Genomic DNA, 23,866 nt, shown 5'->3' with positions numbered 1-23,866 from the left:
TGGATCTTTCTTTTAATATTATGCCCAAAGGACTCACCTTCCACGGAATGCCTGCTGTGTGCATACCGCAATTTCATGCCTCATGTGTGGAAACTACCCTTAGTATTGGTGCCCCAATGCCTGCTCACCTCTCTTGAACCCATGTGGATTTTCTCAGAGGGTCGAATTCCCAGTACCTGCCGAGTTGTGGCTGCATAGCAAGTTCAAAGATAAGATGGCATTCCTGACAGCTGCTGGAGCACAAAGTTCCAAAAGGCAGAGGCAGCGTTTGAATTGTCAGTTTCTTGTTTCAAAATATGGTGGCTACTCAGGTCCTACAGTTGTAGAGCTACATCAGCAGTGGATATCACATTAGTGTCAGCTTGGAGAGCAGTGCTCAGCTGTGACAGGGCTGATGTATATACACTCTCTGGCCTTGGTGTCTCCACAACGGCCATGTAGGACAATGTCAAGGAAGGTGCATATTAATCCTCCCAGTGAAAGGCCAACACTTTCCTCCTAGGGCACAGGAATCCTCCCCAATAGGTGCCCTGGAAATCAGTGCTTCAAGGACAATTCTATAAATCTGCAAAAATGGTGTCTCGTGAGTAACGTTACAATTATTCTAATAGTCTTTGACATTATTTAAATAGCCACTGGGACTTGAAAGAAAATACTTGATTTGTCCAGGTGAGTGAATCAATGCACAACTAATTGATTAATTAAATCTGAAACAACGACCACTGTTCAGAGTGATGGATTTCTATTTTAGATGTATATTTGCATTAAGGTTTTTTGCACATGGTGATTATGACAATATTGCATATCTATGCAAGATTGACTATCTAGCTTTTCTGAGTTGCAGGCATGTAACTAGCACTTGCAATTGCTTGCACAATGATGCAAATTTGAACGTTGTATGCTTGGTGTTTGCACACTGTCTGATTTATGTGATTTTGCACATTTTGATCATCTGCGTGTTATGTTTAATGAAGTGTTCTTTTTGTATTTTTGAAAAGTATTTTGTCTATGCATTTCTGCAATGTAACGTTTTTTATGTGTCATTGTTTCAGATTTAATTAAATAATTAATTGTGCTTTGCATGGACAAATCAATTGTTCCCTTTCAAGCCCCAGTGGATATTTAATTAATTTCAAAGAATATTAGAATAATTGGAACGTTACTCGAGAGACGCCATTTTTGCAGAGTTTTACCATTATTTTCCCAAGGTGTCTACGAAGCCAGGGGAGCTCCCATCCATAGGTTTTCACTCAAGGACAATCCTGACATTACAAAGCCACATTCACACCAGCATGCTGATCACTGGTAACCTTTGAAACCAAACGGCATGGGAGGAGGGAGTTAAGAGTAGCCAAGAGGAATAGGTAGGCCAGGAGAGGGGTTACACCACATTGGTTTCTGCTTGGTTCCTCTAAAATGTCCTGCCCTGCCCACTGCCAGCAGACAAAGCACTCTGGGTATGATGTCAGAAGGCAAAGGACAATTGTTACATAAGCCTGGATTGGATCCATTACAGCGGACTTGCTTTGGACCAACCCCCTGTAACATTTTGTCTTTGTAGGGGAGAGGAAACGCTCTCATTTATTTATTTAATTAACATTTTTATTAAGCAGTGCACGCCCATAGGCCTCAGAGCGCACAAGTTGATTAAACTTTGGACTCTCGAAAGACGAGGGAGGATTCACTGGATCTCGGTATGGAGTACAGTCTATTCCAAAGGCCTCTGCCACAAACATGACGACAGAGAGCTGCAAGACAGAGGAAAGCTCTGTTCCCTAACCATGCCATGGTGGGGATGACACTGCTGTGTACCATGGTCTCTCTGCTGTCTCTACATTGTAACCAGGATCCTGCTCACTGGAGGTGAAGGACCCCCTGCAGGTGCAACACAACGTCCAGGAGTGTAACTGCAAAATTAACTACTCACCTTGTGCCTGGGGACCCGATGCTGGGCCTCCCAGCAACTAAGAACACCAAAAGCAGTTTGGAACCATGTCTACCACCCCACTATATCTTTGAGCCAGCTTGACCGGCTCCACTCACTTCAAGCCACTACAGGATCTGCATTGCTCCTTTTGGTACTCTACTCTCTTCAAACTGTTTAGTTGCCTTTCGAGCCATCCAGACTCTGGCTTAAGCAATTGAAGCAGACTGCCTCCTCTTGACGCAATCGTCAGCTTGACTCTTTGGAAGCAACCGATACAACCTGCTGGAAACCATTGATTATTATCCTGTCTCGAACAACGACTTGACCCAGCAGACGCATTGTTTTATCTCTAACTGAACGTCACCTAAACTATTGTAAGACATTGCCTTCACTCCAGGGGAGTTGCTAGGTCTGGAAAAGACCCGGGGCTAAGCTGATGTCAGAACTCTTGGGACTTGGGGCTAGCTAGTCTTTTGGCTGTAGCTCCTGAGATTCTATCAGGGGCTACAACCAAAAGGTCAGGGGCTATAGCCCCCTGAGCCCCACCTAGCAACGCCCCTGCTTCACTCCCTAGAGCGCTGACTCAACTCAGACTCGCCATTGGGAATGCAGACTCGAACGGACACGGGCTTGACTGCAGTAAACTGCCTTGAAGCCCAGCTTGACACTGTTAATAATAATTTGGCATTTATATAGCCAAATCCTCAAAGACAAGCAACACAAGGGATTTGAAGAGGCCCTGTCCCCCTGATCCTCCTTAAAGGACCGGAGTGACCTTCTTGCATTTCAAAGACATATTCTTGAACGTTGACATTGCTGCTGAAATCTTTTGCCTGGACACCTCTGGACCCCAGATTTCTTTTGCTCTGAAAGTCTGAATTCTCTGCGGCAACGATTTTCTATTTTTCTAGAACATTGGTTGGACATTATTTTATGTTTCTATCACTATTGTTTGTGTTACTACTGTATCCCTCCTCCTGAAGATAGCCTGCCCTGGGCCTGCGCTACCAAATGAAGAGAAGAAGGTGCACCTTTTGGGGTGTGCCTCACTTGGCTTCAGTGCCTGCTTAGTAGTGGTGTGGTTTAGCCACAACTCATCCCTATACTCCTGCAGAGCAGTCGCCTGTTCGTCACAACTTCACAGCCCCTTCTCCTCTGACAATGCCTACTTGGCTGTCACATCTTGCCTTCGGTGGGCCTCCCGTTTCTTGGTCCATTGCATTTCCTCCTGCACAGACCCCTCCCACAATACCTGTCCCCCACCTGCGCGAAGAGCGCTAGTTGTGTATTCCTGGCAAACACTGGCCATCCTCAGAGGAGAGGGAAAGTCATGCGCGGCTCGGGCCACTGACAGGCTGATGAATGGTCCTGATTTGAAATTTCATGAAGCATTAAATCATGGCCGAGCCCTTCAGGGGAGCGGGGCGCTGCTCCATCGATCCCGTGGCCTCGCCGCATGGGTTTTATTTAACCCCTCGCCATTCTTTAAAAAAAAATTTAAAAAAAAAAACGATACGTGGAAAAGTCAGAGGAATGAAGAAAGGGATATGGGAAAGAGAATAAAATAAGAGTGCGGAGCGAGGACGTTTGGACCTTTGTCCCCATCACCACGGCCCCCCTACCTCGCAGCTAATGGTTAAGCAAATGAGTTTGACTGACTTAGCATTTACAAATAGTCGCATTTCCAGTGATTACGTGAGTTTTCGTACTCTCCGTTTTGTAGGAGTTTGTTTTGGAGAGGGCGGTGATACCGCGTGGCATGATTTGGTCAGAACCATTACTGCCATTGGTTTGTGGCGGTAGTAGCAACGGGCGGGCTTTTCTTATGTATATGGATTCAAATCCTACCATCATGCTGAGTGGTAAAACGGGTGGTATTTGGAAATACCGCTTGTTTCACTGTTACCGCCCAGTTGTGAGGAAGGGCTTTACACGGTCCATCTCTGTTAGCTCTTATTAACTTCAAAATAGTGTTTTGTTATCTTGGGAAACGTAACACGTGTATTTTCTTATATCTGATTTTTAGTAAACCCGTTTTATAGCACAGAGAGTTGAGAAGTCTTGATTGTACTGTGGAAACGGCTGCATAAATAAACCGACTAAGTACACAACTTTATAAACATGACACCGAGCTGTGTATTGCCTGTCCATTATACATTCAGGTACTAGCAGATGAGCTCAGCCTTTTGTTTATTCTCACAATGCAGGTCCAATCACAGGCTAATGGGCCAGTGAGCACCTGCTGGTGACATTGGAACTGCCTGAGTGATAAAGTAGTAGCCAGCAGTTCCTATTGGACTGATTTAGCTCCCAGCAGAAGTCATTATCAGATAACGTATGCCATACAAAGCCTGGTACCTGGATGGGCTGTGCAATACAAGTGCAGGTATGCATCTGTGTGGTCAGTACATAAGATAAGGAACTCATATGTATATCAGTATAAGTGCAGGAACTCAGATGTGCAGTTCAATGGAAGCGCAGGTGGTTTGCAATTTAAATGCTCCCATCAGCCATAGCCACCATGTCAGTAATGAAAGATCATGGGAGTTTTAGCCCAATTCATTAGGCAAGCCACAAGTTGCAGACCTCTGTCTTTGTGCTTTCTGTTGCTGCCTTCTCGAACTGCCACTCACCCGGCCTCCTCACCTTACTAGCCAGGCCAAGAGCTGGAAACCCAGGTCTGGGCACTCTAGGCAGTATCTACTTGGAGAAGGATGTGCAGGGAGGCTACAATGGTGTTAAAGGGTTCTGTATACATGCCCCTGACTTTACATTACAAATAACACCTAATGCATCATGCCCTGCCAAACCCCAAAAGACATAGAGAAAGCGTCAGAAGGTGGAGTGTTTCCTTGGCAGTGTAGGGTTTAAACACAGCCCCAAGACTGATGAACTGCCCTAGCCACGGTAGGCCCAAAATGTGCAGGCATATGTAAGGCAAGATGTGACTGTCAAACAAAAAGGGCATTATTTGATTCTCCACTGCCACACATAAACATGCTGCTTACAGAGCAGCAGAGTATGAACAGGAAATTGGCCCTGTAATTGAATAACAAAGCCCCAAAACCAGAGGCCCACCTTTCACTGCATTATGAAAAAAATAAAAAGCCCTTTTCACAAATAGAAAGCTGCCATGGAAAAGTAGAAATTTTAGCATCCTGCAACCTGGAAGGAAAGGAACACATGGGAAATGAAGCTCAATTTCTAGAAGTAAATTGAAAGGCACAGATCAAGGAAATTGGTGGCTTGTCAAAACTGTTTTAAAATAAACTGCACGAATGATGAAGGAAAACTATATTTTGTATTTCAAGACATTGGTGAAAGTCCCATGTAGAAAAGTCAGAATGTAAAAGCATAATGTGTTTGCTGTTGATAGGGACTGAACAAAGAACTCCGCTGATCTCAGTGATATTTCCACAGCAAGCCAAAAGGTCAAGCCCTGCATCTTCTCTTTATCTAAAAAAATATTTTTGAAGCTCAGAGAGCCAAGCAAAGAGACAGAGCTTGTGCCAGACTAAGGGTTTATGAGGTGAACAGATGGCCCCTGTTAAAACAAAAGACCAAGTCAATGGATAGTGTACTCTGAGTAATTCTCCAAAATTCAAGTACATTTGCGGTCCCTCCTAGGCTGACTGACAGATGACATGCAACAGAAGACCACCACATGAGGACAGGAGGCAGACTTGCCTCTCTGGTCTCAAAAAATGGTCCATTAACTCAGGGAGAAAGAATGTAAATGACTTTGCACCTGGCCAAACCAACACAATATAAATTCGATCTTGGGTATTGGAGATATAAGCTGTAATGTGATGATAGCTTCCCAGACAATGTCACAAATGAGAGATTTGGGGAGATGATAGCTTGTCGAATTAGATACCTGTATATAAAATGTTGTGACATTGTCTTTCCCTTTGTTTGAGTAAATCATGAAAATCTGTCATTCGAACCTGCAACATTGTGCCACAATGATACGCATTTCATTAAGTCTGGCATGATTAGACCATTTGAGAAACATATAGTTTGTGATGTGTATTTTTAAATTAAAATGTTTTTCCATGTTGTAGTTTTTAAGGTCATAATTGAAGTGGTCAAAATGCAATTTGAAAGGAGTGGAGTTATAACTCTCAATGGATGATACAGAGTAACTAAACGAGACTAATCAGAGAAAAGCGGAGGACAGTAGATGGCCAATCCAGATCAAGAGCCAATAAACTGGCACCTGATAATTTAGATAATTTGGGGAGTGGTTAAAGATGTATAAGGAGACGCACAATGGGAAAAGGAAGGAGCTGTCTGAAATCGTCTGAGTAGGACCTGCTGGAAAAATGTGTTGGAGAACCAAGATTGCCTGGGAGGTGGATTGGGCCAGGAGGACGACTAAAATCTGGAGGGAGCCTTGAGAGGCAAACAAAGGGATGGATTCTGGAGGTATCCATGACTGAACCTGGAGATGACATATAACCAAGTCCCTTTGTGGCCCACGAGATGATTCAGGAGCCCTGAGGTGGTGTCCTTTCCTGAGCACAAATCCCAGAGATATTCTATGTAAGTAACTTGTACAACCAAACCAAGTATTGTGGGGATCTGTATGAGTTAATACCTTCCCTTATTTAGTGGGTGGGGCACGGAATTAGATCCCCAGCATTTTCTTACCAAGTAATAATTTAATTAAATCCCATATAGAGAAATGACACAGGGTGATTTTGTTTCTACCCACCCGCCTGTTTCTTGGCTTACCTGTTGCTAAAGGGAGAGGGAGTCAGATGATATGATATGGTTCATAGAAAGGGCTAGAATTAATGATATTAACAGGTATGTTGGCGTGGCACGTGTATTGGGAGGCAGGGACAAACTCTCTGCATTAACTGTTGCCCTATAAATATATCCCACAGCAGTCTGCCTTTTAAAGGTTGCAATGGGTGCACACTGGTTATTAAGTGGATTACACAACCTTTTCCCGTTCTTCCCCTTTGCTGTGAATGCACAGCACTTCATTGCGCATGTGGCTAGGAATGGGATGTGCAAACACCATCAATAAATAACAAATAGAGCTTTGCTGTGAAAAACACTATCTGCAAAAGGGCATCGCATGAAGTTACCAATGGTCATCGCATGGAGGTTAGTGGCACTCTACTGTGGCCGCATTAACGAAGAGGTAAAGTAGTTCACGGTGCACTTGAGCAGTCAGAAGGTAGCCTGTTGCTGCTGTGTAATATACCCATACAAGAATATTATCATGGAAATATATTGGCACAGAGCCCAGTGCTTGCAAAAGGTGCCCTTTCCTAGCAGATCATGGCATCTTCCAAACATGTGTGTGTGTGTGTTTCATGAAAGAGCATGACACCCTTGGAAGTGGCACGTGTTTTCTTTCTGGCAAATCAGAAGCTTTAGGTGGACATTCTGCTGCGCTGCCAGCAAAGCTTGTCTTTTACTGAACTTGTTGAACTAGTCTATGAAATAAATAATCAAAGAGCAACTGGACAAAGACTAAAAACTGAAATCATATTTCTGCTTAATTCATACCATGATGCAATCCAAACCACAGCAGAAAATAGGCTCTTTGTCCCTAGCACAGGAGGCTCCTCTTTCTCCCACCTAGCGGCAAAAACCTAGAACAACCTCGCAAAAGGAATAAGAAATACCAAAGATCACCTAAAATTTAGAAAACTACTAAAAACCAGGCTCTTCAACACCTTGGGAACTACACGGAAACAACTAAAACAATCAAACAAGAATACAAAAAGAACAGGCTGACAGAATATATGACGATCCAGACAACACCAAGGACCGACTAAGGGAAACTCCTACAAGAACAAGAGAGACAATGCTAGGTGGAATAGAACACGAGTTACAACCTCATCTTAACAGAACAATAGCAGACATACCTAAGACAAAAGCACAACCACCAACCTCACCCACTCAGACAGGGCATAGGGTAGGGGTGCAGGTCACAAGCAGATCGATCCGAAAGGACTAGTTTACAGTGACCACAAACTGGGATTTAGAGGCTGGGCATATACAAAGATAGAAATGCAAAGAGAAGCTAACTTAACATAAAGACAAAGAGATGAGAGACAGCCTTATCATGCTGAATCTTAATCACTCGAAGGCAGACAACCATCTTTAAATTGCCAAAAACACACAATAGGAGGGTGCAGTTCTCTGAATTACAAGGGTACTAACCAACCCCACAAAAACTTCAAAAAACTCACCACTCCTCACACACCTCTCACACTAACTAAAAACAACCAGACCTCTTAAACCGCAGCAACCCGCACGCACTTCACCACACTGCAACAACAAACACACCACACAGACCTTCACACAGCAGCACACGATGGATTCAGACCGGATACCACACCAAAAAGCTCAGCGAACGGTGTTAACCGAACTGAAGCTGCCTGCAGTACATCACAGCTCCCTTGCTCCACTCCAAACGTTGTACTACTATCACGTCCCTAACCTACCCCCCTTTGCTTTCAGATCCGCCAGAGCGCCAGGGGACCACTCCGCTGGTGATAGTGCACCGTATAAATATCCTTTAACGTTAACATAACATACCTTTCATGTTGCCTGAACATTCGTTTTCAGCTAAAACCAAAAGTGGAAATCTCTGGTGAGGGAGGGGGAAGGATTAAAGGAGATGTCAGGGATTCCGCTCTTGTTTGATGTCGACGAAAAAAGAACTACTGCACTTGACAGTGACATTTGCACATTTCGCTCTTCTTTCATGGCCAAAACAGCCATCTCACAACACATCACAGCGCTCTTTTGGTCCAAATGTATCTCTGATGCAGGGGCGATGCAGTCTATCATACGGCCACCGTGTGTCTCCTTGTCATTCTTGCAGCGGCATGCCCTGGCCACAAGGTACAGGCACGGGATGTAAAAGTCCTTTCTAGAGCACTGGCGTTGAGCCACACACTCGTGCCACTATGCTGCCAGGCTTGAGACTAGGCCACACCTCTGGGAAACCGCCAATCCACTGCGGGCAGGCCCAGTCATTTCAATCCCTCCCTGCCAGCATTGGCACTAGCAATGGGTTCCATGTTTCCAAAAGAGGGTCTATGCCGTGCCAATAGCTCATGGTGTCATTGGTGGAGCAATATTGGGGAGATGCCAGACCTAAAAAGGAGGCGATCTCACAGGGCAAAGGGAGATGCTCCCCAAAGGGCAGTCCCGTTCTGGTGCTTCTGAAAAAGAACCGTGTACCTGCTGAGGGTAAGTCACCGTGCTATACACTGTGGGCCCGATTCATGGAATTTTTTGCACGGTTCAAAGTGGCTTTGCCCAGCTGAAAAGTGACTTTTCAATGCCGACACAAGCCCTGATTCATGGAGCTGTGCAAAGTCTATTTTTGCAGTGCAAAGTTCAGTTTGTACTGCAAAAATGACTTTGCACTGACTTTGCACTGCAAAAATGCACGTTGCACAGTTCCGTGAATCAGGGTTAGTGTCAGCAGTGCAAAGTCACTTTCCAGCAGTGCAAAGTCACTTTGAACCATGCGAAAAATTCCATGAGTTGGGCCTTGAGTGTTTCTTTGGCGCAGAGGCGTTGCTAGGTGGGGGCTAAGGGGCCTATAGCCCCTGGTCTTTTGGTTGTAGCCCCGCAGAGAATCTCAGGAGCTACAGGCAAAAGGCTAGCTAGCCCCCAGTCCTGACAGTTCTGACATCAGCGTAGCCCCAGGTCTTTTCCAGACCTAGCAACACCCGTGCATCACGTCTCTTCTCTTGTTGTGAACTATCATGGACGGGCAGCGTGGAGAGCGTGAAGCAGTGTATTTAGCTTGTCTTTAGGCTCTTTAGGCCTATCAGCGATGGGGGAAATTTAAATAAATATGTCCGAAGCTGTGCACCCGTACAAAAGGTTCGTATCACAGAAAGGGGTGCATTGCGTGCCAGCCGATAGTACACAAGTTGATTGCAAGTGCTGTAGGGTGGCTATGAAAGGATGGTGCTCCGTCACGTGACATACAGCAACGCAAACACAGCTGCATCCTCTGCGGAAAGCAAAAATGTGTCCATCTTCCATATATCCAACCATAGAGTTCACGAGAGACATTCAAAGCCTGCCCATCGCTGGACAACTCAGACAAGGTGGCTTAAAGTGATCATTTCAAAATGTCATTCCTGAATATACATTCATACACTAGAATGATACAAAAGGATTGATCGAAAGGCTGGGATAAAAATACATTTGAATATACAACCACATAATAATATACCTTGAGGCAAGGGCAAAAAGCCAACTATGCAGTAAATATATCGCTTAGACAGGACAGGGGACAACAACAAAACCGACAATCACATGTGATGTACGGAAGTGAGTTTGGAATTCACCAAATGAACATGAACTACAAAGAACAGGGTGCAAGGTCAACGACTTAGGTCCATCAGTAACGTGCTCTACCTTACACATTTGACATAGGGCCCCTGATAATTGATAAGGGCCCCTGCAAAAAGGGTTCAGATGCCACTAAGATTTTCATCACCTTTAGGCATATAAAGGCCTTAGGAAATTCTGGGACACGTGCTGCAGGTGCTGACAGGGTGCGTGTTATGCCCCTAGTGGTATCTAATGGGAAGGGGTTTAGCTTAGTCTTGTGCTGATGAGGTGGGGGGGAGGGGGTTGGAGGGGACTGCACAACTTTCAGGCCACCTGCTCCTAAGGGACGAAATTGACTTCATGGTGACACTGAGAATGTTTCTCTCTGGCTGGGCACAGCATTTGACTCTGAACAAATTACTTATGAAAAGCTGAGGGTCACCACTTCGTGGCATGCTAATCACTATGGCCATTCCCACCAATTTCCTGCTCCTCCCTGCCCAGAACACATCATCCTGGGATCTCTTTCAGCTAGCTTTAACAAGCAGTAACATCATACTGTGTGCTTTATAGGGCCTGCCAGTGTTATTTCGAAGCAGTCTTGAGAGAAGCAATCACTTAATTGTAGCTGCACTACTGGTGTTATAAAATTGTCTAACCATGTGGACCTTCAGCCACTTGATTTATAAGCAGTATGCATGTCCTTTACAGACGTCCTGTTAAAACAAGCATTGGCAAAGCAAACAGTTTTGGATTGTGTACAGTTATTAGATGGGGATTTGCCAGTCACTGACACTATATCCCGAGGTGCTCACACCATTCACTGCTGGTGCCATAAATGGACAGTTGTGAGTATCCCCCCATTTTAGGATTCAGTGCTGTTTTGCTGTGTTTTTCTGTTTAGACTTTCCTATAGATAACCGGGCCATCACTTAAGCATTGAAACCTTAGCCGTGGGACTACCGTCCATCCCTAGCCAAGAAAAATGACTGGAGCCCTTGTGCAGGCCAGATGCCATTGGAAATCCATTAAGGCTGGCAGCCTCCAGAGGGATGAGCAGGCCGCACCAGCTATTAGTGAAGCCTCTCTGGAGGAAACATAGGAGAAAGGGTCTGTGTCAAAAATACATGTGCCCACCAGCATCTTCTGGGATGTATGTGTTTATGTGCATTTTGACCTTGCTGAGATTGGCTCGCCTGTGCTCAGCCGCCGTCACGCGGCCCTCTTCCGCTTGTGCCATTGATTTGGTGGTGAGCGAGTGCAGTGTTCTCTGTTATTATCCTGTGTAATTCAGGGCTCCAGACAATGTCAGGGAATGTAAGAGCAATGTGTGGTCTTATCCCCATCGCTCATGCCTGCGCCTCTGCCACCTGCCACGTCACAGAACCTAATGTCTGTGAACACCAATGTGTTGGAGGACGGCAATGATAAGACATGCGCTCTAGCCTGACCGTCAACTTTAACATGGACTCTTCTGTCCTCTTTGTGTGTCCTCTTTGTGACCTTTGCCCAAGGAATGCCCTTGGCCTGCCTTCTCTGTCTTATTTATTTATTTGTTTATGTGATTTGAATAACTCTACTTGTGGCCTGGTGTGCCCCTTCAATGTGTCTGTCCAATATGTGGGCAGTTCCATAATGGAAGACTAGCCTCACGTCGACTGGCTCCCCTAGAATGTCAATGGGAGCGAACCAGTGTTCTCCGAGCGGTGGGTCCTGGGTCCTTCAGCTGAGGCTGGTGTGCCTCCATTTTGACCAGATGTGGAGTGAACGATAGGCCTCAGCTCCCCCAGTGAGAAAAGCCAGGACCTTTCGTAAACTCCATTTTGAGCAGGCTCTTGCCAGCAGGAAGCCTTCCAGTGCAGGCTATACTCCGGCTTTTCTGCGTTCCACACTGGCGCACGCTTGATCAATCCCCTTTCGGGATCTGATCATTGATTTCAGCATATTCCCTGACAATTGGTAAGGGATAACTATTGCATCCATTTGTGGGATCCGTGATTGGACTAGGCGGCTTTGGAAAGAACCTTGTCCATTTTGATGCTGCTGTGTCCTTGTAATATCCATGCATTGAGTATTGCATCTCTCTGAAGGCCAATCATTGATCCAAGGTTAGGCTCAATTTTAGGATTACGTACCATGTCCTTCAGCCCCTCTGAAGGCCTTGTTGGGGGATGCAACCCTGCTGTCAGGGGTAGGAGGCCAGGGGGAGATGCTTTCAGTCTGAATTTTCCCAATAAGGACATGTCTCGTCCATGGAGCACTCGCCTTCGATTTCCTCCCGGGATACTCCTGGGAGGTTGCACCGAGGTTACACCGCTTTTCCCGCTGACCTAGCCCGACTAACATGTCGCTTAAGCTTCGAATGCACGGACTGTGAACAGGCCCCCCTAAGTGAAATGCACTAGTGCACAGCTGATGCTCTGATTCTTTTGGTGCATGCAGTGTGCAGCCGAGAATGCGTTGATGTCATCACTGAGTCACAGATCCGTCTGTTTTTCCACTCTTGAAAACTTTAGACTGAGGCACCTTTGGTAGAACTTCACCACCGACCACGAGTGCGATGAACAGGAGTTTTTTACGAAAAGTTAACAATTTGGATCATGCCCCACTCTTCGGATGGCAACCCACTGCCGCAATCTGAGTTTCTGGGCATTTAAGGCAAAGCCGGGTATTGGTGTGAGTGGCGGGGCTTCCATGGCAATATCTGTCAATTGGTAGAAACACCTGGCGTGTCTTAGAAGTAGCAGAGCAGGTAAAGGGGTCCTGGCACATCATGCCAGGAGCTGGCAAAAGGTGAACCTCTGGCCAGTGGCGTGTCCAGGGAGTGGCCCGGGTGGCGCGTGCTACCCCTGGAATCTGATTGGCCACCCCAGTTGCCACCCCATTATCCTAAACTATGATCATTGTGTGTGTGTGTGTGCGCTCGTGATTCATGCCATCCCTGCATAAGTCAGTGCCACACCCTCGGCCCCCTCAGTCAAAAGAGTCTGGATACGCCGCTGCCTCTTGCTATGGGATGTCGATATAAAATACAAGAATATTGACTTCGCTAATGGTGCTTTTAGCTCTTTTCTGTGGCGTTCCGGAAACCGAATGCCCACAGGAAATACTGTTAAAATCCACATGTGAGACACGCACATGTTCAACACTGTTGACAATCAAGGTGCCGCTGCACGGATGCTCTGCAAACCCAACGACACCAACATCCCTGCAACAACAAAACAATTGCAACCAATAACAACAGCAGGAAGCGATGAATAGAGACCATTACATCATGGAAGGGAGTTTGACCTTGACGTAGGCACAACCAAATAAAGAGGGTCTCTTTGTATCAGAAATACAAGACCTCAAAAACGGAGAGGAGGCTGACAAAGAGGCGATCTGCCGAGGCTAATATAGAGTTCAGAAAACGACGTTGGGGCTTTCTAAAAAAAAAAAAAGAGGAACCAGGTCCCTTGTGGAAGCTTCTAAATGTGCATTTAGGGATGTTGTGGCAGCTGGGACACTGATATTGTCAACTCAGTAGAGAAAGAAACTCGCCTGCTGTTGCAAATGAGCATGTCCGCGTGCAGAGCACCCACGCCCTCCACAAGCCCAATTCACAGCCAATCACCCTTGAGGATATTGGTAATGTTTTGGGACTGGCCTGTTTTTATCCAATAGGTGTTTCGGGAAAAGGAAAACAATCTTTAGTCAATCATAGTCCATAAAAGGAGCCATTCTTATATGATAAGGCGCCTGCAGTGACTAACATGGCCAGGAGGAGTCAGTACACCAAACGTTGGCAGCCAATCATTATACAGAACCACGAATTCCCTGAAAGATCGACCAATCAACATGTGAGAACTGCAACAACCCCCAGGAGGGAAGCCCTGACAGAGATCCCAGCCAGACCTAATTGCTGGCCCACCACCATAACAACACACCCCCCCTCACCCCCACCCAGATTTCTCAAGAATGCGCTCCAACAGTGAATGCTGGACAGTAGCCAACATATCTGATGGAGAATTCTCAAGGCCTGTATAATAAAGCATATCATTCTGTCTAAGATTGTCCTTTGCAAGGGAGGCCATCTCTCCACGACACCAGACTGGGTGAACATTGGGGCTCTGGCCAGAGCAACCTTTTGGGTCAGCGCCTGCCCAAAGCAGTGGCTGACCATGAGCCCTGCCGGATGCCCACCCATCCAGGAATTATCTGATTATTTTTGAAATAACTTAAACACATCATTTAAACCCACACTCCAGACATGACAGCAAATACAGAGCATGACCGCCTGGCTTCCTGTCCCGACTGACTTCCTGTCTCACCCCAGACACTCACTGAATGACTGAGACAGGACAGGAACTCTTCCTGGAATACTGGTGCAGAACTGTGGGCATACTGGTGGCAAATTCGAAGGCAAAGTAAGTGGTGCCTCTCTCGACTCCTCCATGGCTCACCCTTTGAGCTGCCATCTCCCATAGCCACCCTTCCCTGCGCCATCCAAACAACGCCTGTCCCTACCCCTTCAAGCGCCACCATCGCCTTTCACGGTCCCAGACCACTTCTCCCATCCAAAAGCACCAGCACTGCTCTACCCTTCTTCCATCAGCGCCAAAATACTTTCCCCCCCTTTTTAAGCCCCATTCCACCCACCACTGAGACAAACAAAAAACACTAATAGCACTTTTTCAACCCCAAAACCCCCCAGTGCCGCCATCCACTTCTCTCTCCTCCACCATGCAGCCATGTTCTTGGCTTGGCTCGCATTTGGCCCCTAAAGCCAGGCCAGACTTCCTGGCTCGACCCTAGTTCGGTCGCACCAGTGAGTGCCCTGGCTCTCCCATCATCTTCAGCAGCCCACGTGAACCACGAGCAGGCCTCACGCCTACATTCTCAGGGAAGAGTTTTCCAAAGAGTCATTGGTTTGCTAAGCGGCCCCTTCACTGGTTAGGCCCTCGAAAAGTGAATGTTTCCAGACGCAACAAGAATAGTAGGACCTCCTTCTCAATCCAAGCCACCTCAACCTGGAACTCAATTCCCCTTAGCGTCCAACACATAGAAGATCACCTGGCATTCCAGAGGGCCCCCAAGACCTGGCTTTTCCCCCTTGCATCCTGACATACCCGGGCACCCCCTTTGGGAAAGTGAACATCCTGCCATGTGTAATGAACCCACTATAAACTTTGCAGCGCAACGGGAGAAGAATGCCAGCAGTCCACAGGACAGAATCTACTAAACATCAATGAAACCAAGAAAGCAGCCGGAATCTCTGGGTACGTATCACACTCCATGCTTATGGAAGACAACCGGAAGGCACGGAAGAAGAATTCGAGCACTCCATAGGACAGAATCCATAGTACATCAATGAAACCAAGAAAGCAGCCGGAATATATGGGTATGTATCACACTCCATACTTATGGAAGACAGCCGAAGGCACAGGGAGAAGAATTCCAGCAGTACACTGGACAGAATCCACTATACATCAATGAAACCAAGAAAGCAGCCGGAATCTATGGGTATGTATCACACTACATGCTTATGGAAGACAGCCGAAAGCACAGGGAGAAGAATTCCAGCAGTCCACAGGACAGAATCTACTATACATCAATGAAACCAAGAAAGCAGCCGGAATCTATGGGTATGTATCACACTACATGCTTATGGAAGACAGCCGAAAGCACAGGGAGAAGAATTCCAGCAGTCCACACGACAGAATCCACTATACATCAATGAAACCAAGAAAGCAGCCGGAATCTATGGGTATGTATCACGCTACATGTTTATGGAAGACAGCCGAAAGCACAGGGAGAAGAATTCCAGCAGTCCACAGGACAGAATCCACTATACATCAATGAAACCAAGAAAGTAGACGGAATCTATGGGTATGTATCACAGTACATGCTTATGGAAGACAGCCGAAAGCACAGGGAGAAGAATTCCAGCAGTCCACAGGACAGAATCCACTATACATCAATGAAACCAAGAAAGTAGTCGGAATCTATGGGTATGTATCACACTACATGCTTATGGAAGACAGCCGAAAGCACAGGGAGAAGAATTCCAGCAGTCCACAGGACAGAATCCACTATACATCAATGAAACCAAGAAAGCAGCCTGAATCTATGGGTATGTATCACGCTACATGCTTATGGAAGACAGCCGAAAGCACAGGGAGAAGAATTCCAGCAGTCCACAGGACAGAATCCACTATACATCAATGAATCCAAGAAAGTAGCCGGAATCTATGGGTATGTATCACACTCCAGGCTTATGGAAGACAACCGAAGGCACAGAAGAAGAATTTGAGCAGTCCACTGGACAGAATCCACTATACATCAATGAATCCAAGAAAGCGGTCAGAATCCATGGGTACGTATCACACGCCATGCTTATGGAAGGCACCCGAAGGCACGGGGAGAAGAATTCCAGCAGTCCACAGGACAGAATCCACTATACAGCAATAAAACCAAGAAAGTAGCCGGAATCTATGGGTATGTATCACACTACATGCTTATGGAAGACAGCCAAAGGCACAGGGAGAAGAATTCCAGCAGTCCACGGGATATAATCCACTATACATCAATGAAACCAAGAAAGTAGCCGGAATCTATGGGAATGTATCACACTCCATGCTTATGAAAGACAACCAAAGGCACGGGGAGAAGAATTCCAGCAGTCCACAGGACAGAATCCAATATACATCAATGAAACCAAAAAAGTAGCCGGAATCTATGGGTATGTATCACACTCCATGCTTATGGAAGACAACCGAAGGCACGGAAGAAGAATTTGAGCAGTCCACTGGACAGAATCCACTATACATCAATGAATCCAAGAAAGCGGTCAGAATACATGGGTACGTATCACACTCCATGCTTATGGAAGACAGCCAAAGGCACGGGGAGAAGAATTTGAGCAGTCCACAAGACAGAATCCACTATACATCAATGAAACCAAGAAAGTAGCCGGAATCTATGGGTATGTATCACACTACATGCTTATGAAAGACAACCAAAGGCACGGGGATAAGAATTCCAGCAGTCCACAGGACAGAATCCACTATACATCAATGAATCCAAGAAAGTAGCCGGAATCTATGGGTATATATCACACTCCATGCTTATGGAAGACAACCGAAGGCACGGAAGAAGAATTCGAGCAGTCCTCTGGACAGAATCCACTATACATCAATGAATCCAAGAAAGCGTTCAGAATCCATGGGTACGTATCACACTCCATGCTTATGGAAGACAGCCGAAGGCACGGGGAGAAGAATTTGAGCAGTCCACAAGACAGAATCCACTATACATCAATGAAACCAAGAAAGTAGCCGGAATCTATGGGTATGTATCACCTTACATGCTTATGGAAGACAGCCGAAAGCACAGGGAGAAGAATTCCAGCAGTCCACAGGACAGAATCCACTATACATCAATGAAACCAAGAAAGCAGCCGGAATCTATGGGTATGTATCACACTACATGCTTATGGAAGACAGCCGAAAGCACAGGAAGAAGAATTCCAGCAGTCCACAGGATAGAATCCACTATACATCAATGAATCCAAGAAAGCGTTCAGAATCCATGGGTACGTATCACACTCCATGCTTATCGAAGACAGCCGAAGGCACGGGGAGAAGAATTTGAGCAGTCCACAAGACAGAATCCACCATACATCAATGAAACCAAGAAAGTAGCGGAATCTATGGGTATGTATCACACTCCATGCTTATGGAAGACAGCCGAAGGCACGGGGAGAAGAATTTGAGCAGTCCACAAGACAGAATCCACCATACATCAATGAAACCAAGAAAGTAGCGGAATCTATGGGTATGTATCACACTCCATGCTTATGGAAGACAGGCGACCCACCCACCTTCATCTGCTATCATACACCATCTTTAAAACACATCACACAACGCCGCTGCCATTAGAATACAGCTATCCCCACAACAGAAATGTGGTACAGCTGGACCCATAATGAGTCTCCTGCACATTCATACTCTCTAAAACAAGACCCCATAGCACCCATCCAAATTCCAGTTCGATATGGGTACTTGTAAGGACCTGGCCACCTTTGTGTTGGCTAAAATCGGCACACCCATTCTAAACGCCTCTGTCGAATTTCACACACTTTGGACTTTGTTCCCCCGATGGCATTCACGTAGCAGTGCTTTGAGGCCATACCAATGGGAAAAGGCGCTTTACAAATGACAATTAGATTACAAATGACTATTACATTAATCCATAAAACCAAAACGTACCCCAATATTTACTGCAGTCTCTCAATATCAATTAAGAAACGGGTTTCCCGGGAATATGGTTGCGTTCCTCCTTTCCCTGCCTCTATCAAGCTCGGCGGATTTCAGACACACCGCCTGAGTTTCTTGCCAGGAAGCGTTGCTTTATGCAGCCAATCGCTTCTGAGCGCTGGCGACGAGTGCCAGCCAATGGCCTTCAAGCCTTAAAGCGCTTACACAGAGAACAGATGTCTGGCCTTCTGTCATGAACCCTCACGGAGCGTTGAAGGGCCTGACAGCCCGTGGAGAAGCGGCCCGGCATCCCCGCGCAGGGCCGTGCAGCCAAGCTTGTGCTCTGGAAAAACATCCTTTACAAAGATTGCAGACAATAACGCCACCTGAGACCCACGGGGCGCCGCAGGACTCCATATCACAAGGACAGGCCAGACGCAGAACGGTAGAGTCAGGTGTCCCCTAGGGTTGGCCTTTGACCTTTTAAAAATGCTCCGACTGTCTATTATAAGGAATTGTTGGGGCAGTGCGGGGTTGAGGAATCAAAATGCCCCACAGGGCTCCCGAAGCCTGCGAGCAACCAACCCGTCCGTGCTCCGGTGCCTGCGCCCGATGTACGGGTGACCTGTCGCCCTGGTAAGGTGCTGAATGTCAAAAGTAAGGTGCACTGGTAACAAAAACTGCGTGTGGCGTCCCGCCCCGGTCAGCAATGTCCGGCAGTGCTGCGGCCGTCTGCCGGTAAGAGGGCTGTCCCTCTGGAAAAGCGGAGGGGCTGCAAAGTGGAAGCCAAGTAACTGAGCCAAGGCACTGCTGTAACTATCGCGTGCTTCCTATAAACAGCGCCTCGATGCCTAAGGGCTTGGCGCTATCTACAAATGTAAAAATAAATAACTAAGCACACGGTATAACCTCGATGTGTGTGTTTGAGCACTGGACCATTAGCAGACGTGTGTGTCTGTGTGCTGCAAACCTGGGGCGTTGAGCATTAATTGTGTAGTGATTTGGCCGGACTGTGTTGGGGTTTGCGTGTTTAGTGAGGGGGTGCTGCAAATAAATCAAAAGATGCATTGACAGTGACTGTGCATGTTTGTGTCCTAGGTCACTAGAGGACACTTTGGTGGTGCATTGGCTGTGCTATGTCTGCGTGTCAGTACTGGGCACGAGAGGGGTGTTGCAGGCCACGAATGGCTTCATTTAGGGAAAGGGGTGGGTGTGAGCACAGAGCGCCCTGGCGCTTCAAGGCGCTGCTGCGTTTTAACATGCAGGTCCATCGCCAGAAGCACGTGCCTGGGTCTGGGGGCTGGGATAGCACGGCATTCTTCTGGTTAATCTGTGTATGTCCCGAGCAGGGAAGCAGGTGCGTTGCCGGTTCGCAACGTGGGGCACCGGGAGAGCCATGTGTGGGCCGCGGGATTGGAAACGGGGGCAGGGGTGGGCAGGGGGTGTCACCTTTTACGACAGGTGTTCGCTGGCAGACCGACAATCATGGGGAGTGCAGCAAGGAACTGCCGTACAATGGCTGTATTTACAATATTCGTTTACACCCCCTGCCCCCAGCCCCCAGGGGTATTTCAGGCTCTGTGTTGGAATCGGGTGATGTACGGCCATCACCCATCTTTGGGGAGAGCTCCGGCCAAGTTCATTTTTCAAATGACATGTAATGCTTGAGGAAAGTCCTTTGTTAGAAGGTGTACTCTCATCAATGGTCACTGAAAGTGACTTTTGATGCTGTATTTGATTATTTGTGTATATGCATGTTGTATGTGCCGGCACGCGGAATGGATTTAAAGAATGGAAGGGTTTTGGTGGAAACCATATCATAAAAATTAAAAAACAGCAAAAACAAAAACGAAAAAGCATTGGGGGCAGTGTGTTTTCAGTGTGATGGTTGCCAGAGTTCTGTACTGGAAAAACATTGGGGGCTGGGTGTTTTCAGTGTGATGATTGGCAGAGTTCTGTACTGGAAAGTCATTGGGTGCTATGTGCTTTCAGTGTGATGATTGCCAGGGTTCTGTACTGGGAACGCATTGGGTGCTGTCTACTTTCAGTGTGGTGATTGGCAGAGTTCTGTACTGGGAAAGGCATCGTGTGGTTCCGTGACGGGAGTAGCACCGCGGGCAGCTGCAGTCTCGGAATACTCTGCACCGGGAGTGTGCGTGTGGTTTCGGGCGTGCGTGAGAGTCAGGAGAGAGGTGCATTGCAAAAAGATGTCAATGAAGGTCCCAACACTGGAACAACAGGGGGTGCTGCAGCTCAAGATTAAGGTGCACTGACAAAGCTGTGCCAGGGAGCTCACCACAGCGTTCAAGACTCGCAGGCCTCAAATACAGATGCCCCGGGCACGTGAGGCGAAGCTGCTGGAATGGCGAGCATATGCCATGCTCCGGCCTATTTCCCAGCAAGCATACACAACTGGGGGGAGTCATTCAAGTGTGGCGTGCAGCCGCGACACAGAGTGGCTCTGCCCCAGCCCGCTCGGCCTGTCAGAGCTGACCATCATTCGCGCCCATCCATACCGGCTGTCAAGCACCTACCTCCTTCATGAGCACACAACCAACCCTGCAACCCTCAGCATGGCGGGCCTTTCGCGAAGCACCTACCCAGGAGCTGTGGCATTCTGTGCGCTGGGATCCGGCCCCGGGGCAGACAGGCGAGCCGTAGCCAGGCCTCGGAGAAGCAGCGCAGACCCGGAGAAGAGGAAGTGCAACCCCAGAGGCACCCGAGGCGCTTCCACTGCGCACTTCTCGAGAGAACGAGGGAAGAGGAGCCGGCCCGTGCGTGCCCCGGGCGGAGCAGGGAGTGACATGCAAGGCCAGCTGGGAGAGGGACTATAGGGGCGGCTGCATTTAAATAACCTCATTTGGAAGGGCCGGCGGTCTGCTCTGGCCCCCAAGGGTGGATGGTGCGGGGCGAAAGGACTGTACTCACTGCAGGGCCCGAATTATCACTTCAACACTCTCCATATTTTCACTTGGGAGATGGAAGACATGATTAGATCGCAGTTTTCCAGATTGTGTAGGCAACAGCCACGAGAACAGAACCCTTACCACGGAAAAAGTGGAGGGAGGGAGGCGGGGAGGGAGGGAATGAATCTGAATGTACAGATGTCTCCGTGAGCCTAAACGAGTTTATACTGAAATAAGGGAGCTGTCCGGGCATTCCAAGGGATTGTGTTATTTGTAACAGAGTCCAGCTGTCTTTTGACCCTTCCCCCATCCACAGGCGCCCGTCCCCTGACCACCACCAGCGGCGGACTCTGGGATGCGTGGCAGCTGTCTGAAAGGAATAGCACACACGGCCCAGGTGAAGCCATCACAACTTTTAGCAAGTGCTGCAAGACTGGATGCAATTGCCTGCCCTGGGTGGGTGCGGGTGGGAATAGCCTGCCCTGGGTGGGTGCGGGTGGGAATAGCCTGCCCTGGGTGCGGGTGGGAATCGCCTGACCTGGGTGCGGGTGGGAATGGCCACCCCTGGGTGCGGGTGGGAATACCCTGCCCTGGGTGCGGGTGGGAAAAGGGAATAGCCTGCCCTGGGTGGGTACAGGTGGGAATAGCCTGCCCTGGGTGCGGGTGGGAATAGCCTGCCCTGGGTGCGGGTGGGAAGGGAATAGCCTGCCCTGGATGCGGGTGGGAATAGCCTGACCTGTGTGCGGGTGGGAATAGCCTGCCCTGGGTGCGGGTGAGAATACCCTGCCCTGGGTGTGGATGGGAATTCCCTGCCCTGGGTGCGGGTGGAAATAGCCTGCTCTGGGTGCGGGTGGGAATAGCCTGCTCTGGGTGCAGGTGGGAATACCCTGCCCTGGGTGCGGGTGGGAATAGCCTGCCCTGGGTGGGTGCAGGTGGGAATAGCCTGACCTGGGTGCGGATGGGAATAGCCTGCCCAGGGTGGGTGCAGGTGAGAAAAGCCTGACTTGGATGCGGGTGGGAATAGCCTGCCCTGGGTGCGAGTGGGACTAGCCTGCCCTGGGTGTGGGTAGGAAGGGAATAGCCTGCCCTGGGTGCAGGTGGGAATAGCCTGCCTTGGGTGCGGGTGGGAATTCCTCCCCTGGGTGCGGGTGGGAATAGCCTGCACCGGGTGCGGGTGGGGATAGCCTACCCTGGGTGTGGGTGGGAATAGCCTGCCCTGGGTGCAGGTGGGAATAGCCTGCACTGAGTGTGGGTGGGAATAACCTGCCCTGGGTACGGGTGGGAATAGCCTGCCCTGGGTGCGGGTGGGAATAGCCTGCCTTGGGTGCGGGTGGGAATTCCTGCCCTGGGTGCGTGTGGGAATAGCGTGCCCTGGTTGCGGGTGGGAATAGCCTGCCCTGGGAGCGGGTGGGAATAGCCTGCACTGAGTGTGGGTGGGAATAGCCTGCCCTGGGTACGGATGGGAATAGCCTGCCCTGGGTGCGGGTGGGAAGGGAATAGCCTGCCTTGGGTGTGGGTGGGAATAGCCTGCCCTGGGTGCCGGTGGGAATAGCCTGCCCTGGGCGCGCGTGGGAATAGCCTGCCCTGGGTGCGGGTGGGAATAACCTGCCCGGGGTGCGGGTGGGAATAGCCTGCCCTAGGTGTGGGTTGGAATAGGGAATAGCCTGCCCTGGGTGTGGGTGGGAATACCCTGCCCTGGGTGCAGGTGGGAATAGCCTGCCTTGGGTGCGGGTGGGATAGCCTGCCCTGGGTGCGGGTGGGAATAGCCTGACCTGGGTGCGGATGAGAATACCCTGCCCTGGTGTGTGGGTGGGAATACCCTGCCCTGGGTGCAGGTGGGAATAGCCTGCCCTGGGTGCGGGTTGGAATAGCCAGGTGGGAGATGGTAAGGGAGGGTTCTACAGTAGATGCAGTGTTGGGGTTGGAAGGTAGACCAGAGTGGAGTAGAAGATGCACCAACCTTACATCACTGCAAGCGCGCACCATCTGTAAATAGTCCTGACTGTGTGGAATACCCCCTTTGGGGGTGCGATCCGGATTTTCACTCCAAAATGTCCACATCACAAAGCATAACACCAAAAATATCGACAACGGTAATCTCGAAATGCACTAATGTCTGAATATCGTAATATTGACGTGGACAGGTTTGGCCAATCTCACACCAAGAATGTCGCCCCAAACGTGCCATGACTGGAGCTAGAATAGCACATTGTCCCATTCTTGAAATACGGGTCTTTGTGGGCCTGGGGGCAGTTGCAATGATGTTCAAAGGGCTAACGTGCACTATTGCGGAATGCAGCCATGATGTACATTTGGGGATTAGCATCTTCATATTTTTTTTCAAGATGTGTGTTGGAGGTATTTGTAGTTGTTTCCTCCAGGCACCCTCACTATTTCACGAGCATTGTCCCGCAGCATAAGATCCTCCTTGTTCTTCCCTGATCCTGCCCCAGCGTCTGAAACAACCA

General features: G+C 48.4%; 1 protein-coding gene across 6 annotated transcripts in view; it reads right to left on the bottom strand.

Annotated features, from left to right (window-relative positions):
- The window catches only part of ZNF385A (zinc finger protein 385A), a 529,518-nt gene that overhangs the window by 340,105 nt on the left and 165,547 nt on the right, over window positions 1-23,866 (bottom strand). Inside the window, exon 1 of one of the 6 annotated variants that reach the window (XM_069653222.1) lies at window positions 21,093-21,243. The exons of 1 other annotated variant lie outside the window; for it this stretch is intronic. In XM_069653222.1, the coding sequence (XP_069509323.1) occupies window positions 21,093-21,108 (16 nt within the window). In that variant the 5' untranslated portion in view covers window positions 21,109-21,243. Of the gene's footprint in view, window positions 1-18,504; window positions 18,582-21,092; window positions 21,244-23,866 lie in introns of those variants that run through there. 4 more of the 6 variants (XM_069653220.1, XM_069653225.1, XM_069653223.1 and 1 more) reach the window with 4 other exon arrangements.

The sequence above is a fragment of the Ambystoma mexicanum genome, chromosome 3q (genome assembly GCF_040938575.1).
Source record: "Ambystoma mexicanum isolate Mex_15411 chromosome 3q, UKY_AmexF1_1, whole genome shotgun sequence".
NCBI lineage: Eukaryota > Metazoa > Chordata > Amphibia > Caudata > Ambystomatidae > Ambystoma > Ambystoma mexicanum.
The sequence above is the reverse complement of the archived record's forward strand: the minus strand, read 5'-3'. Positions and strand labels throughout refer to the sequence as shown.